The 15,469-nt window shown below is 37.7% G+C and overlaps 1 protein-coding gene and 1 non-coding gene across 5 annotated transcripts in view; both read right to left on the reverse strand.

The window, feature by feature from the left end:
• The window catches only part of myo7aa (myosin VIIAa), a 74,867-nt gene that overhangs the window by 56,083 nt on the left and 3,315 nt on the right, over window positions 1-15,469 (reverse strand). For 2 of the 4 annotated variants that reach the window (XM_038288508.1, XM_038288507.1), the window contains exons 1-2: window positions 8,671-8,836; window positions 1,634-1,747 (exon numbers count right to left, since the gene is read on the reverse strand). In XM_038288508.1, coding sequence (XP_038144436.1) covers window positions 1,634-1,747; window positions 8,671-8,787 — 231 coding nt within the window. In that variant the 5' untranslated portion in view covers window positions 8,788-8,836. Of the gene's footprint in view, window positions 1-1,633; window positions 1,748-8,670; window positions 8,837-15,469 lie in introns of those variants that run through there. The other 2 variants (XM_038288506.1, XM_038288505.1) reach the window with 1 other exon arrangement.
• On the reverse strand, window positions 11,230-11,420 carry LOC119785757. The gene has a single exon (XR_005281085.1). It is a non-coding gene; the product is annotated as a U2 spliceosomal RNA (small nuclear RNA).

Raw genomic sequence — 15,469 nt, forward strand, 5'->3', positions numbered from 1 at the left:
TTGAAAATGTCTCCTTGTTTAGTAAAACAACAGAAGGAAAATCAATGTTATTCATAACAAAATTATAACAATACTATATAGAGCAAAGTTTTGTCATCAGACCTTCCAGGCCTTAACGCCCCACTTACGGAGAATTGCCGTGTTAACACCCTGAAAATCAATCGGCCGAAATTCAAGCTTTGATAGACATGGTCACACCTGCTGTTGATAGTAAAACACATCTGGGTAGCAGGTCCTCACTGCTGGTTTATGAAGAGCTTTACCATTTCTGCTTTATCTTTTCTCAGTGAGGAACAGTAATTTGCAATAATAAGTTGCACTATTTCCCTATTTTCTTAAAAAACTGATTAAAGGATAGGATGCACCCATACTTTTACATACAGCAGGGGTGTCAAACTGGTTCTAAAAAGGACCGTGTGGCTGCAGGTTTTCTTTCCAACTCCATTCATCTCATTAATTGAGTCCAGTCTTAAAGGAATAGTACACCCAAAACATGATTAGCCTTCATTTCCTACTCACCCCCATGCGGAACAACACTCTGGAGTACTTTTTTGATATCTCAAATGCATCTGGAGATCTGGGAGGCTTCTTGCTGTCTGCTGACATTCAAATAATGGAGGTGCCCAGCGCCCGAGACAGAAAGGTCCATAAAAGTCCACAAAAAACGTTTCAATATTCCTCCATACTGCTCGAAACGAAGTCATTTAGAATGTTTTTAGAGCATAAACAGTAGTGTATAGGATTTCCTGAAAGCGCGCACATGCACGATCACGACGCTACGGAAGCCGGCAGACCAAACCAGCGCAATCAGCTCGGCATAGAACTCATGCTCTTCCTCAACACTGAAGTCCTCAGACATTTTTCTTTCGTTGTTTCTTTCTTTGCACAGGTAAACAGCACATTTCTTCTTCTATGCTTGCATTATCGGCAGAGCAGACGCTGAATGCGCACTTTCATCTGGTTTGGTCTGCCGGTTTCCGTAGCGTCGTGAACCCGCAGGTGCGCGCTTTTAGGAAATCCTATACACTACTGTTTATGCTCTAAAAACATTCTAAATGACTTCGTTTCGAGTAAATTCTGGATGCTACCCACTCAGGACACTTGGAATACATTGGACGACCAGTATGGAGGAATATTGACACGTTTTTTGTGGACCTTTCTGTCTCGGGCACCATAGACCTCCATTATTTGAATGTCAGCAGACAGCAAGAAGCCTCCCAGATCTCCAGATGCATTTGAGATATCAAAAAAGTACTCCAGAGTGTTGTTCAGCATGGGGGTGAGTAGAAAATGAAGGCTAATCATGTTTTGGGTGTACTATTCCTTTAACATGATGACTTGGTGAGATGAATGGAGTCCGGTGTGCTATTGCATAGTTGGAAAGAAAACCTGCAGCCACATGGCCCTTTCTGGAACCATTTTGACACCTGTGACATACAGCTGTGAGGCTTTTATACCTTTCCCATTTTATCCCTTTTAAATGTTTCTCTAGATCCTGTGGTTATTTGAACTGCTGGTTATCATGAGAGTGACGGAAAACCAAATTTCTTAGCTTGTTGAAAGTGATCTTTTACTCATACAGTCCTGTTAATGTTCATTGTTACCAGTGTGTTGCAAATGTTCCAAGACTCACATTTCCTTCATCATCCAACACCTGGATCTGTCCAGAATCACAAAGTTTGACCACAGCACCGATGGGGACCTCAAACTCTCGGCCAGTCTTCAAATCCAACCAGACATAGTCACCCTGCACAGAAATCAGAACAAGAGTTTGAAAAGTTACACAGACTATCGAGTGGAAGTACATGAACGTAGATCTAAACTGTGAGTTAAATAAAGTTTTATGTTCACTAACTTAAAAATGCGCAGTTATTAATCACTACTTGATAATTGAACAAGAAAAGGAGGTAGAATGATGGAGAGCTGCAATATTCATTCAAATCATCTGTATATTATATATAATCATAGTCATGGCACAAACATTTCCAACCCGGGAAAACATTTAATACTTGATAACATTTTTGATACCACAGGGATAAAAAATGACAAACAATTTAAGGCATTAAGAACATTTCTCTGTATTGTTTCTCAATTTAAACAGAATAATAGATGTGAGTTATATAAAGTACAGATAATACAAACTAAGTAACTACATTTTAACAAAATCCAGAAATATTTAAGGCTGTCCGATATATTATTCTTTTATGTGCAAATAATCCAGAAATCTAAAATTACAATCGGCAAAAATCTGCAAACAACATCAGTTTTTTGTATTTTAGGATGTTTTTGGGAGTCAGTTGGGAGTATCAATATTTTTGACAACTACAATCAATTGCCTTATTTTTAACACTGCTATATAGTTTATTCAATATGTAATCCTGGGTTGTACATACTGACTTCAGCTCTCATTAACTGGTTCATGCAGGAATAATGGACTCTCAATCCATAAGTGTATTTAAAAACCTATACACATGCAAACCAAGTTGTTTATTATGCCAGGCTAATATCTGTTACAGTAAGGAACACGCTGAGTGCAAATCATTAGGAGGGAATCAACATGACCCACCCAGCACTCACTGCTATTGATTAAAAAGAGTCAGAGGAAAAGAAGCAGGAAACATTCTTTAACAACAAACCACTTGGATCAGTTGGGTAAACACTGATGCCAAACATGCCAACCATATGCATTTCTTTGATAAGGGAACAGCAGACCTAGACTTGGATTCAACTTTATTCAAGTGAAACTCATCAGGTACGTGCAGCTTTAAATGTTTGCAGGCATCCCCCAAGTCGGTTCTCGAGTGCCTGCTGGTTTTAGAGGTTTCCCTGCTCCCTGTGCTAAAGCAGAGAAACCTCTAAAACCTGCAGGACAGCGGCCCTCGAGGACTGACTTTGGGGATGCCTGTGTTAGGGTCTCTGCGGTTTTACTGTGTTTCTGGTCTGAGTGAGCTTCCTGTCACAGAGAGGATCTTTGCTGGTGCCATATTGCTGCACACCTGAGAACATCTCTCAATCAAGATGATTAGTGTGTAAATAAGGAGGTAGAGGCTCATGTCTCTTCACCAGATTATTACCCTTGATAATATTACAGCAAAAGACCTAAGCCAGACATATCTTTTTTGTTTAAATTTGGCTTCCTGTGAATATCTTTAATGTGTGCTCAGTTATTGTTCCAGACAACCAGTAAACCTCAGTTTGTCTCCGATCTTCATGGATAAGGTCTAACCTGTGTCCAGCAGTTCTAAGGCTACGTTCACACTGCAGCCTGAAGTGACCCAAATCCGATTTTTTTGCCCATATTAGGGTTTTCATTTGGGAAAACCAGGACACCTTGGAGCGCGCGGGGGTGGGGGGGGGGGGGGGGTGTAATCTCCGTTCCCATGCATAGAGATGTCTGTGGCATACACTCACTTAACATAGGCCTACGTAATCCTACAATAACATTATATTTACAGTTGATTTATTAAAAATGCTTTTCTGTAAAAGTCAACAGCAATAACTCCAATAACAAACTATAATTTTATTCAAGATGTATTTATTAAAAATGCTTAACAATTCCTGTAATGAATTAATAGGACAATGAAAGAAATAATGTCTTATCATGGGGATTTGCTCCGTGATCAGAGGAAATGTTACTTGGCGCTGAACAGTGGTGAAAATTGCAAGTTCAGTTTAATATAATACAAGTCTGTGAATAGTTCCGTCTGAGATGAATGAAAATAGTTGTTTTAATGGTTATAGAGTTGATAGAGAATGTTTGGTTTATCTAAAGGTTTTTATCTGTTACTGTGTAAATGGGTTTGGCTGTAATTTAAAGGCACAATATGCAACATTTTTCAGTTAATTAATATGTTCCATAACGTTTTGGATGATTAAATGAGTCATTTCAGGTTGAACAAAGGTATTCTCGGCCGCCCTGGTGTTCTGTGGGGGAAATACCGCACTTGCAATTGCAGGAGCCCTCGGCCCGCACCCACAGGTTCAGAAGTCTCGCGAGAGTCGGTCTTGCTTTACGGCGAGAACTGCTACACGCCCCCAGTTAAAAGCATGCTCGTTGCTAGCACAGTGGCGATCTTTGTGCAGTTATCATGGCGGAACCAGCGTGAAAACAGCGAAAGCCCATGTCGGAGCAGGCAAGAAAGAGGAAAAGGGCTCTGGACAGAGAGAGGAGTCGTACACGGGTGAACCTCGGGCAAGCTTTTTCCGAATGGCGAGAGCTAAAAGAAAAAGAGGGCTGCAAGTGTGACGCCGACCTCGCGTTTCTGCTGATGCGATTGTAAGTAACTTTGGAATGGTTTCTCTCTCTCTGTGTGCATGTTCATACTTTCACTGTGTTAGTCATTGTTTGTACTGACGTTTTTTTCAAAACAACCGCCCCTGGCTTGACGGAGAAACCAGGAGAACAGCTGAGCATATTTACGACAGTGCACTTTTACTTTCGCCCTCTGGGGGGAGCCTCGCTGGAAAATCAACCCCGGTTGCATAGTATACCTTTAAGGACAGATTCGAATATATCTGCAGTGTGGGGACTATAAATCTGATAGGAGTTTAATTTTTTTATTGCTGTTTTGCAAAATATGCTTAACTAAGTATTTTTTGTTGTTGAATATTAGAGATTTTGCAGATATATTTTGTACATACATTGTTTAGATTTACTTATATATTTCTAACCCTTTTATAGAATAGGAAATCTCTTTATTGTCACACAATGGGCAAATTTACAGCAGCAGAAAGATTATTGAAAATGGTCACACAAATATGGACTTTAGAAAAATGTATAAGAATAACATAATAGGGAAGAGTTAAAATATAAAAAATACAATTCTGTAAAGTGTTTTAACAATATAAAACTGGAGAATAAATAACCAATATGCAGCTATGGACATTTTTACAGTAATGGATTTTTGAAAATAGAAGCAACATCAGAGATGTGCAGAATGACAGCAGCAGGTTATTTAAAGGAGAATTCCGGTTTTTAACACTTTTAGCCCATTTTCTGTAGTGTCCAGGATGAAATCGAATGATCGACACCAAAATTTTGACAATTGGTCCTGTCTCTGCTTTTTGGCTCATGCAGAATCCCCCCCTGGCTGCTTCAGAATGGCTTCCATAGAGCATGTCCGATAATGTCCTTAAAACAACCTTAAACGTTCTTTTTTTAAAATATGCTACTCACCGGGTCGTCAGCGCTGTTCAATGACGTTCCAAAAAAAGTTTCGTGAAGAAAAACCGTTCCTGTCTTGTTTTATTTAGCATTTTGTAAATCCCAGAACTATTTTTTCCGATACATCACAACCGTTTATATAAACTTCCGCTTCCCGTTCGAATCTGAAGCGTTGCACACTCCAGACCACTAGTTGGCTGCCGGTATCCTCTACTGTCAAACTCAAAGTCCAATATGTCCTCCTCAAGAATCCACCTTTCGTATTCCATTTTCAGAGTTTTTTAAAGTGTTTAACAGAGACGTTAGCACCTCGACGTCGGAGTACACAGAGTGAAGCAGAAACACTTGGGCCTTGCGAAAAGACTACAACTAAGCGTAAACAGGCCCCATTTCCGTTTCCGGTGGTGGAGGGATATTGACTATTCCAACAGAACTCAATGGGATTTACAAAATGCTAAATAAAACACTACAGGAACGTTTTTTCTTCACGAAACTTTTTTTGGAACGTCATTGAACAGCGCTGACGACCCGGTGAGTAGCATATTTTAAAAAAAGAACGTTTAAGGTTGTTTTAAGGACATTATCGGACATGCACAATGGAAGCCATTCTGAAGCAGCCAGGGGGGGATTCTGCATGAGCCAAAAAGCAGAGACAGGACCAATTGTCAAAATTTTGGTGTCGATCATTCGATTTCATCCTGGACACTACAGAAAATGGGCTAAAAGTGTTAAAAACCGGAATTCTCCTTTAACTGACTAAGGTTTCTATCATTACATTCTATTTGTTCCTGCTCCCGGTGGTTGGAATCTTTATTCCACTCTGGATTCTTGTGAGTGTAGTCTTTGTTCACTTTAACTTTTTAAAATATAAATAAATAAACAGTTTTGAAAACCTCGGTATTAATGTTTTTCCTGCTTTGTGTGTCAACCTCATACAGCGTTAAAACCCGGCGAAGGGAGGACCTGTTCGAATTAACAGCCAAAACTCTTCCGGCCTCCTTATTTTCAAGGACTTCGAAGTCTAGGTAGACCGCGTCCTTGGAGGATGCAGCCCAGGTTTTCGAACAGAGCCTCTGATTAGGGTTGTCAAAAGTATCGAGACTCAAAAAAGTATCGATACCAAAATGTTGTATCCGGATACAATACTCGTTTTTAAAAGTATCGATACAGTGCTACAGTGCTTTGTTTCTTAACCAGTTTGGCTAGTGTCATTGTTATGTGTGCAAAGCATAGCCAAGGAAGGAACACTTAATTTTAATTTAAGTTTTTTATCAAGCTTGCTTAATATTGTGCACAGCAAACAACCTCAAAATATTGTTCTTATTATTTATTGTATTTTATTTATTAATGAAAATATTTCTGTAGAATTTTGGAGTCTTTGTTTTTATCCTTGTGGTATCGAAAATGGTATCGAGTAACGAGTATTTTCCTTAGTATCGGTATCGAGTTGAAAAGTTTAGTATCGTGACAACCCTACCTCTGATTAAGAACAGGGCTGCCCGCACTGACGTGGCTCAGGGATTACGTCACAAGCAGCGTAGGCGGCAGTGCCCTAGTGCCTGTAAATTAAATGGTCCAATTAAGGTAATTTAAAAAATCAGGACATTTCTTCACTTTCTAAAAAAAACCCGGGACGCCCTGGACAGGACGTGAAATATGGACGTTTGGTCACCCTAGCCCATATGCAACCTGGATCTGATCTTTTCATTGCTGTCTGAACAACACAGATCCGATTTTTTCCAATCCGGCCAAGGCCACTTGGCTATGTGGTCCTGAATCCGATATGAATCTGATCTTTTCAAATGCGACCTGTTTCTGAACGGCCAGGTCACATTCATCCGACCAGAACGTCATTAATACCCGATAAAGGTCACTATTATGCGTCTTGCTGCGCAGAAGCGGCAAGAAAAACAACAACCATGGCAGATGATGATGCGGGGTGCAGTATTTATGTTTTAACATATTTAAAAGATTGAGTTTTTGTGGTTGGAAAAAACAGCTAGATGCGTGCCGGCACTACCATCCGTGTTTACTTCAAGAAAAAAAAAGAGCACGCTGGGCTGTGACGTCATTTCGTCCTCTACTGTGCATGCGGGACACTTGCGTTATATGACTGCCATTCACACAGGAGATCACATACAAGTCGCATTTATTTGGAAATATGAACAGCAACGCAACAAAATCGTATTTCACAAAAAAAAAATTGGAATTGTACATCAAGGCCTGCAGTGTGAACGTAGCCTAAGTCTTCATTACCTGTCTGCCTTCTCTCCAGCACAACGTCTCTTTCAAGTACCAACCCTCTCGGATGTAACTCACATTCTCCTGGACGTCCAGGGTACCGTCTGAAAAGACCACTAAATCAAACCCCTACAGATCCATGCTACCTCCCCTTCATCTCTCAAGTAATCAAATCCATCAGTCATCAAATAACTCCTTCCAGTCACCCTGCTTTCTCTCCTCAGACTAACCAGAAAGTTCATTTAACTTCCTGCAGTTTTCTGCCTCTAGATTCTTTTTGCTTTTTGTTGTGTTAAAGCTCATTGCTTCTCTGTGTGATTCTGCATTTGGTTCAAAAATACATTTTTTAAAAACAACAAAAAAACAAAACACAATCCATAAATAAAACATTGAAAACAATCTTAATCAAAAAAGGGTTTTCATCTCAGGATAGAATGGCACTTTGAGTTTTTCTTTTAAAATTTCAGATCTCTCTTTTAAACATCTTTATATCATATTTTGATTTTGTTTTATTTCCATTTAGAAAACAGGTTATTTGCTTGCAAAAACATTAAATCAGAATTCACTTCATCAATTGTTAAAACCTCCTGATAAAACTATAAAAGTTGCATCCTAGAAATAGAAGGAAACTAAAAGATATTCCATTCCTCAAGAAGCTTTAGTTCAGCAACATTCCAACATATCTGAAGAAGTCAACGATGTACCTTTTTTCTCCCCCTAGATCAGGAATCCTAAACTTTGGCCCTTGGGGACCAGATCCTAACAGAGACTGGTATAATTAAATAAATCACCAGGTCACCATAGTAGTGATTGCTAAAAAGGACACCCTGACCTAAACAATCCAAAAGCCACATTCTGCTGTTATGAATGAACCAACCAACAAAAGAGACGCTAAAACCTTAAAACACTGATGATGGGGGAAGAGAAAATAACCTGTAATTATGTTAGAAATGAGATGAGCAAGATATAATTTCGACCTTTTTCCACATGAAAATTTTAGGACACAAAATAATTTTTTAGAAAATATTATTTGATCTGAAATAATAACAATCACATAATGTAATTAAAAAAAAATAAACCATTAACAAGTATGGCTGGAAAGTATATATCACTGACAGCATTCTGAAGTAATGCCAGAGATTTTTGCTTGATGTTTTTAACAACACAGGCATAATGAGGACCACTGTTTGGCTTAATTACAAGTTCTACTTCAATAAAGATGAGATCAGAGAAGAAATTACAAAAAAACACAGAGCACACCATACCGGCAGCAGCGTACTGGGTTTTGTCACAGTGTTGACATTTCGCAGCAGTGCCCATTTTGCCAGATCCTTCTCGTACAGATCCACATAATCCCGGCGCTTGTACATCTTTATGTGCATAAAACAATCCACATGCAAAATAACATCCACAATAAACAAAAAAGATTAAAAAAAATGTTCCAGAATCCAGCAGATGTGTGAGCTAATATTTTTGTATAATTTGAATTCAAAATCTTCCTTTCAATAAATAAAAAAAAAACGTGTTGTGATGCATCAGAGCATCACTAGTTTAGCTTATACAGGATACTAAACTTACTTCCACAAATTTATTTATATAAAGAAAATTCAAGCAGCAAAATAGAAAAACTTTTTTTTAGCAGATTTTTTGTAAGCAGAAATATTTCTTGTTCCCTTTAAAAATGTCCATTGAGAAATAAATGTAAAGACTACAGTTAAACTAAAAAAGCTTTTAGAGATTTTAAGAATATCCAAGCAGAGAGAAGTTTGTTTTAGTTCTACTGCTCACGTCCTCCCTTCATTCAAACACCACCCTCAGCTGACCTTGCCTCCACACCAACTCAGTGTTGCCCATGGCAACAAGATGTCGCTTCCTCCTTAGGTGTTTTTTTTCTAGTGTTTTATTACTTTAATCATTTTCATACCAACAGGTTGGTAAATTAACACTTTTCGGTACTTCTTCGTATTTGTTCTTAGAGAAGTCTTTATACTTTTTTCACGCACTTTTTTGTTCACTTTGCTGTTCCGAGTGGGGAAAAAAACAACTTATTTCATGATGACAAGAGGATTTTAAGTCGGGTTTTATAAAAATAAAAGCATAGAAATAAATTCTACTTTTGAAGCTGGATGTGAGCTGCTGACCTTGGATAGGTGTGTTGTTGTGCTGGGGTTTGGAGCCACAGAATAAGTGCTGGAGTTTGTGTTACATCCATGTCACTTTAATTAAGTAAAAAAAAAAAAACTCAGGCAAACTGAGCCACCTGAACATTACACCACCTTACACCTGTTACACTATAATAAATGCAACACACACACACACACACGGAGTGAGAGACTGAGTTAGCTTAAGGGAGCAAGCTTAAAGGCAACCTATCAGAAGCCACACGTTAAATTATTTAACATTCAGGATCCAACAGGTGACTCTGGGAGTTCTTTAATATTCCTGTTTATGTCACAGCCTTATTCTTAACATCTACTTCGTGCTTTACATTATCCACACACATTCCCTTTTCTGGACATTTGTTATCAGCATAGATTCTTTTAAGTGCTCCAGAAAACAAAGTTATGGCTCAGCGGCCAACTGCACTGAAAGCAACACTGAGGGTGCTTCTGTGGGAGAAAACCACATTCATAAATAGTAGATCCAAAACTCAATGGGATTTGAATAAGGGAGCTTCTTGCTGCAAGGCAACAGTGTTAGCAACTGCAGATACATCTTAATTAAAACAATATAACATCCCTTTGAGATTTATGGCGTATTGTTAATTGAATTAAACATGAAGAAGGGGAAAACTGAAAGGAGATTAAAATGTCTTCATTCTGATATCAGCTGAAGTGGAGATCTCCATTTCAGAGTTCATAACAAAAAACCCTTTAAAGCAGGAGTGCAACAGCAGTACATGACCCACATATGGGGGCCTTTGATTTTCGTTCAGAGCAGTAACATATCTGACAAATTTAACACGACACTTTCATTTGGAAATATGTTTTCCCACAGAAGAAGGATACAAGCAGGGTCTGAAATTAGTGACACACTGGCCATGTGAACAGGAAGAACATTTTTTGCAGGTCAAGCATATTTCTAAGGGCGAGAAAAATAATAATTTGCTCTATTATATTTTTAAGTTTTCACATTATTTTACTATGGCATTATGTGAAATGCAAATAAAGTAAAAGTTAATGCAGTAAACCTGTAATTTAGAATATAATCAAATTTAATTCAAAAAAGTTCAAATGCAAAACACTTGTATTTGATCAAGTGGCCATAAATAAAACCATTCAAAATACAGGAAACTATTTTCATTTGTTGTATTGTCCATCAGGCTTTTAGCTAGGAATATTTCTTAAGGTTTCTTGGTGTTTCACATCGTTGGGCTTAGCGCAGCATTGTAGGGGGGTAAAAGTTAAGGTCAATTTATACTTCTGACAAATAGCCTCTGCTACCTCAAATCTGTCTCTGTGCATGACCACGCCCTCTGCGCTAAAATATCCTGACTACACGTCAGACAAAAAGGCGAAGACAAAAAGCAGTGAATAGTCATTGGTACGCCTTTCCGGCTGTCTGTGTGAACACTGAAACCAATTCTGAAACCTAATTGTCACATATTTATGTACATATCTTAGAACATTTTATAAACGTAAGCTGATGTGTTACACAAGCACATGAGTGGCACCGAAGGAAATTTATACTAGTAGTAAAAAGCAGTGAAAATGAGCGCTCTATATCTTTGAAATACGAAAACTAAATTGTCTCACAGTCTAAGAAGCTACTGTGATGCATGTTAATGCACTTTTCAGACTGCAACTTGCTTTTCAACAGGTAGAGGGGGGTGCACCGTTCCTGGAAGTACTGCAATACCAGGTCGATGCGTGGAGTGGACGGAGCAAGCCACTATTCCATCTCCCTGTTCCAAAAATCAATTTAATATATGGTCCCCGGGTAGGGGACGTATCAGATATTAAACTGATAAGAACAGATACTACACTTGATCTTAGCCAAAAGGCCGAGAAGCGATAACCTGAAATGGGTCTGAGGAAACCATATGAATCTACTACACCTCATTTTAAATCATGGTTCGAAACCATTTAGATACTTTAACTAATAAAACCAGCAGCAACGGCAAACGAGGACGATTACTAACAAACTACATTGTTTTGAAGCTCTAATTCCACGCTCATGAGCTACATTAGCCTATAAAAGGACAACATAAGATAAGCACGTCGGCTTATTTCTGGTCACATGTTCGGCTTTAAACCAATAGGAAGCCGAGACACATAAATAAGGGAATCAACCAACGTTTCCCTAAACATACACTTTTGTACTAAACTAGAAATATTCCTGTGTACATTCCTCTTCTTGTCCGTGTTGTAAGAGGTAGAATCGTTAATAGATTAGGATAAAAGCTTCGACGGCAAAAACAGAAAAACACAACAAGGGGTACAGCAGCCCCTGGTGGACGAGAGACGTAACTGCAGTTATCACTACCCTCCTTCACCAAACCTTCACACATTTAACAAAACAAACACGCCGATAAATATGTAACAAAATAGCAGAAACAGAGAGAGAGAAAAAGAAAAATTTATTTCCGAGTTTTGGACCAATAGCGAAACAAAAATTTAAGTTTAAAAATGATAGAATACCACATACAGAACCAAGGCCTGTGTTACCACTTTGACCAGCCGAATCGCCCAGCTAGCGACACTGAATGCAGTTTATTTTAATTAGCCTAAATGAAAACGCAAGACCCACACACTGAATACAACGACGCAAATAAAAACTAGTGGTTAGAATTCTATTGTGACTAATAAGTATTTGGAAACAACGTTTGCAGAAAAAAATAGAAAATGGTACAACCGAAAAAAAAACAACCTAAGGAGTCGTACACTGCTACGAGCAACAAACTATAGCTGTGATGCATTAGTAGAGAACGAAACTCTAACGTATTTTGTTGTTATTGCTTTTGATAAAGTCAAAACAGAGAAAAAGTTTGTCAAGTAAACTCACCAATGCCTCGCTTTTTCCTCAACTGGTTTTATTAAAGATGGCGACCAGTTCCTATCAGTCCAACTGCCTTTCATCAAGCGCAAAGTAAAGCTAACCGCATATCACATGAAAAAATCCGCCCAAACAAATCACAATAAATAGTTCTTACATTTCTAAAGGCTTTTATCACACGTAGTTGTTGTTCTGTGAACATAATAATTGTTTTTGGTGGTTTAAATGTAAATTAGCCTTATTCAGCTCAAAATGTGTAACAATGTTAAGGTGACCAGATTTCTGATATAAAATCTGGGGAGATTACCAACCTGTAGATATAAAGCAGTACATTTCACAAAGGTGGAATTAAGAAACTTTGGTAGTAATGGTTTCATGTATTTTTATATAGTTATCGAAAGAACAAAAATCAAGTGTAAAAGCCAGGAATGTACGGAAGAGGATTAGGGCCATTAAAAAATATATATAAAAAAATAAGTTAAATGATTTTTAAATATTATTTCAGTTTTATATGGGGAAAAAAAGTCAGAATTCTGAGTTTAATCTCAGAATTATGATTTTTTTTCTCTCTCAGAATTCTGACTTTTTTCCTCAAAATTCTGACTTTGTCAAAAAGCTTTCTGAGCCTTAATCAGAGCAAGACAGCGGTGATGGTGTGTGGAAGTGCCATCTCTGACTCGGGACCTTTCTAGCATTTAGTGCATTCCAAAGTAACCAGCCTTGGTGTCACCATAGACAGCGATTTTAAACTGAACAAACAAATAAATAAATTGTGTTTTTATCATTTCCGTCTTTTATCTAAGGTAAAACCTTAGATAAGGTTTATCTTTTAACCTCTTTGAGCAGGTGTTACACTCTTTTATTTCTAGCCGTTTGGACTACCGCAATGCACTTTATTCAGGCATTAGCCACTGATCTCTCTCCCGTCTGCAGTTGGTCCAAAATGCAGCCGCTCGTCTTTTCACAGGGACCAGAAAACATCAACACATTACACCAGTTCTTGCTTCTTTGCACCGACTCCCTGTTCGTTTTAGTATTGTTTTAAGATTTTATTGTTTGTGTTTAGAGCCCTGAATGGGATGGCTCCTCAATACATCACTGACCTCCTCCAGATTTATTCTCCGGCATGTGCTCTGAGGGCCATCTTCAGTTAATAGTGTCTAAGAAGAGGATTAAAACCAGAGGGGACAGAGCCTTTTCTGTAGTTGGCCCCAGACTTTGGAATACTTTGCCCCTCCATATACGGACTGCCTCTACGGTGGAGTGTTTTAAATCTCGCCTTAAGACCAACTTTTACTCTTTGGCTTTTAAATACGTGTAGTTTGTGTGATCCTCTGAGTCCTTTTTACTATATTCATTGTTGTATTTTAGTTATGTATTGTTGTGTTGTTGTTTATCATTTATTATGTAAAGCACATTGGAAACTTTGTCTGTTTTTAAATATGCTATATAAATAAAGTGGATTGGATTGGATTGAATTCTGACTTTAATCTCAGAATTCTGACTGAATTCTAACAAACATTTTAGCATCAAGCTGTAGCCATGTCTGTTTTAAAGCCTATCTCCCTTGTTTTAATCACCTTCTGCTCTTCCATTAATGAAATAGCATCACCGGGGCGGGGACGCCTCAGACACGTAAAAAGTTGCCTAATTACACCAATGTGTTTTTGGCCCTCCCAAACAACTCACATATTTGTCAGTGAAGCTGAGTGCTCCCACATCTCTTCCTTCATGGTGCCCATCTACATTAAGATCCAAAATTCTTAGATTAAAGTCAGAATTCTGACTTTTTTCTTATATTATACTGAAATATAGTTTCAAAAATCAGTAAATTTTTTTGTTTTTTCAGTGGCCCTAATACTCTTCCATATAGGAATGTGCCTCTCCAAACTATTAGTATTTTCTTAGATGAATAAAATGATTAAAAATCAATAGTGCAATAATTAGTAGAAAACTAGAACTGTGTCTATACATTTTTTTTAGACGTGATCCTGGGATTATTCCAGCATAATCTCATCATAAATAGTGTTATCAGTAGAGGTTTCCTACAGGATAAGGAAAGTTACATTCAAAACTTTTTAATGCCAATTTAAATAAATAGTTAAGACCAACTTCACAATAAAGACAAGAAAAACTGGCTAGCGACAAATTTACCCAAATGTTTATTCTAACACAAACCATTACTTTCCAGTAGAAATATGTCAAATTTGGAAAAACTTTCCATATAGGAAGAAAGCTAAAATACACACAAATAAAATTTATTTTTAACAATTACTAAACTTCACAATTCACAAACTTTTAATTTATTCCCAACTCAAAGTCTGCTTTCATTGTAGGCATACCGCTAAACATTATTCAGAGATTTGATGCTATTGGAGCTGTTGTTGATGTAGGAGATGGCCTGGGCTGCTGGAAGTCATTTTGAACAGGGGGTCCTGTGAAAATGTCTTTATTTATTTTTGGACAAAAGACCAAGACTGGTCTAAATATTGAAAATATAATGAAGCTAGATGAATCAAGCTAAGAAGCTAGAATCAGCTCAAACTGGCTCCTTGAACATAAAGTTTGATGTTCTTCAATAAGATCTTATTCTATTAAAGTTCCATTGGGATGAGGTGGAACAGGAGATCACATTAGAAATGTACAGATGACTATACTGCAGCAACAGCTTGATTATATTTGGTCAATATAGATCAAATTTTCAGAGGAATGTAGAAGACAAATCGTTGGATTTGTTCCATGTATTAGGGTGTGAATATAAACTCTCCAGTTGGTGCATAATACCTGTTTTCACTCATGAAGTAGAACAAGTTATCCTCACCAAACTCTGGACATGAAGTATAGTATAGAGGAATTAGACTCTCAATACTGTCAGTATTGCAAAGGTTTAAATTCAAACCTGCCTTGTATTTACTTTTTTTCTCTATACATTCATCATTTAGACTAAACATGAAACAGGTGTTAACACCAAGCTTCTAATATAATTAAAAAGCAGAGCTCAGCTTCTTTGCAAAAAAAAAAATCAGATCAAAAAGTCTCTGACTAATTTCTACAAATTAAATACAAATT

Source organism: Cyprinodon tularosa, unplaced genomic scaffold, assembly GCF_016077235.1.
Source record: "Cyprinodon tularosa strain WSP-4 unplaced genomic scaffold, ASM1607723v1 ctg257, whole genome shotgun sequence".
NCBI classification, from domain to species: domain Eukaryota; kingdom Metazoa; phylum Chordata; class Actinopteri; order Cyprinodontiformes; family Cyprinodontidae; genus Cyprinodon; species Cyprinodon tularosa.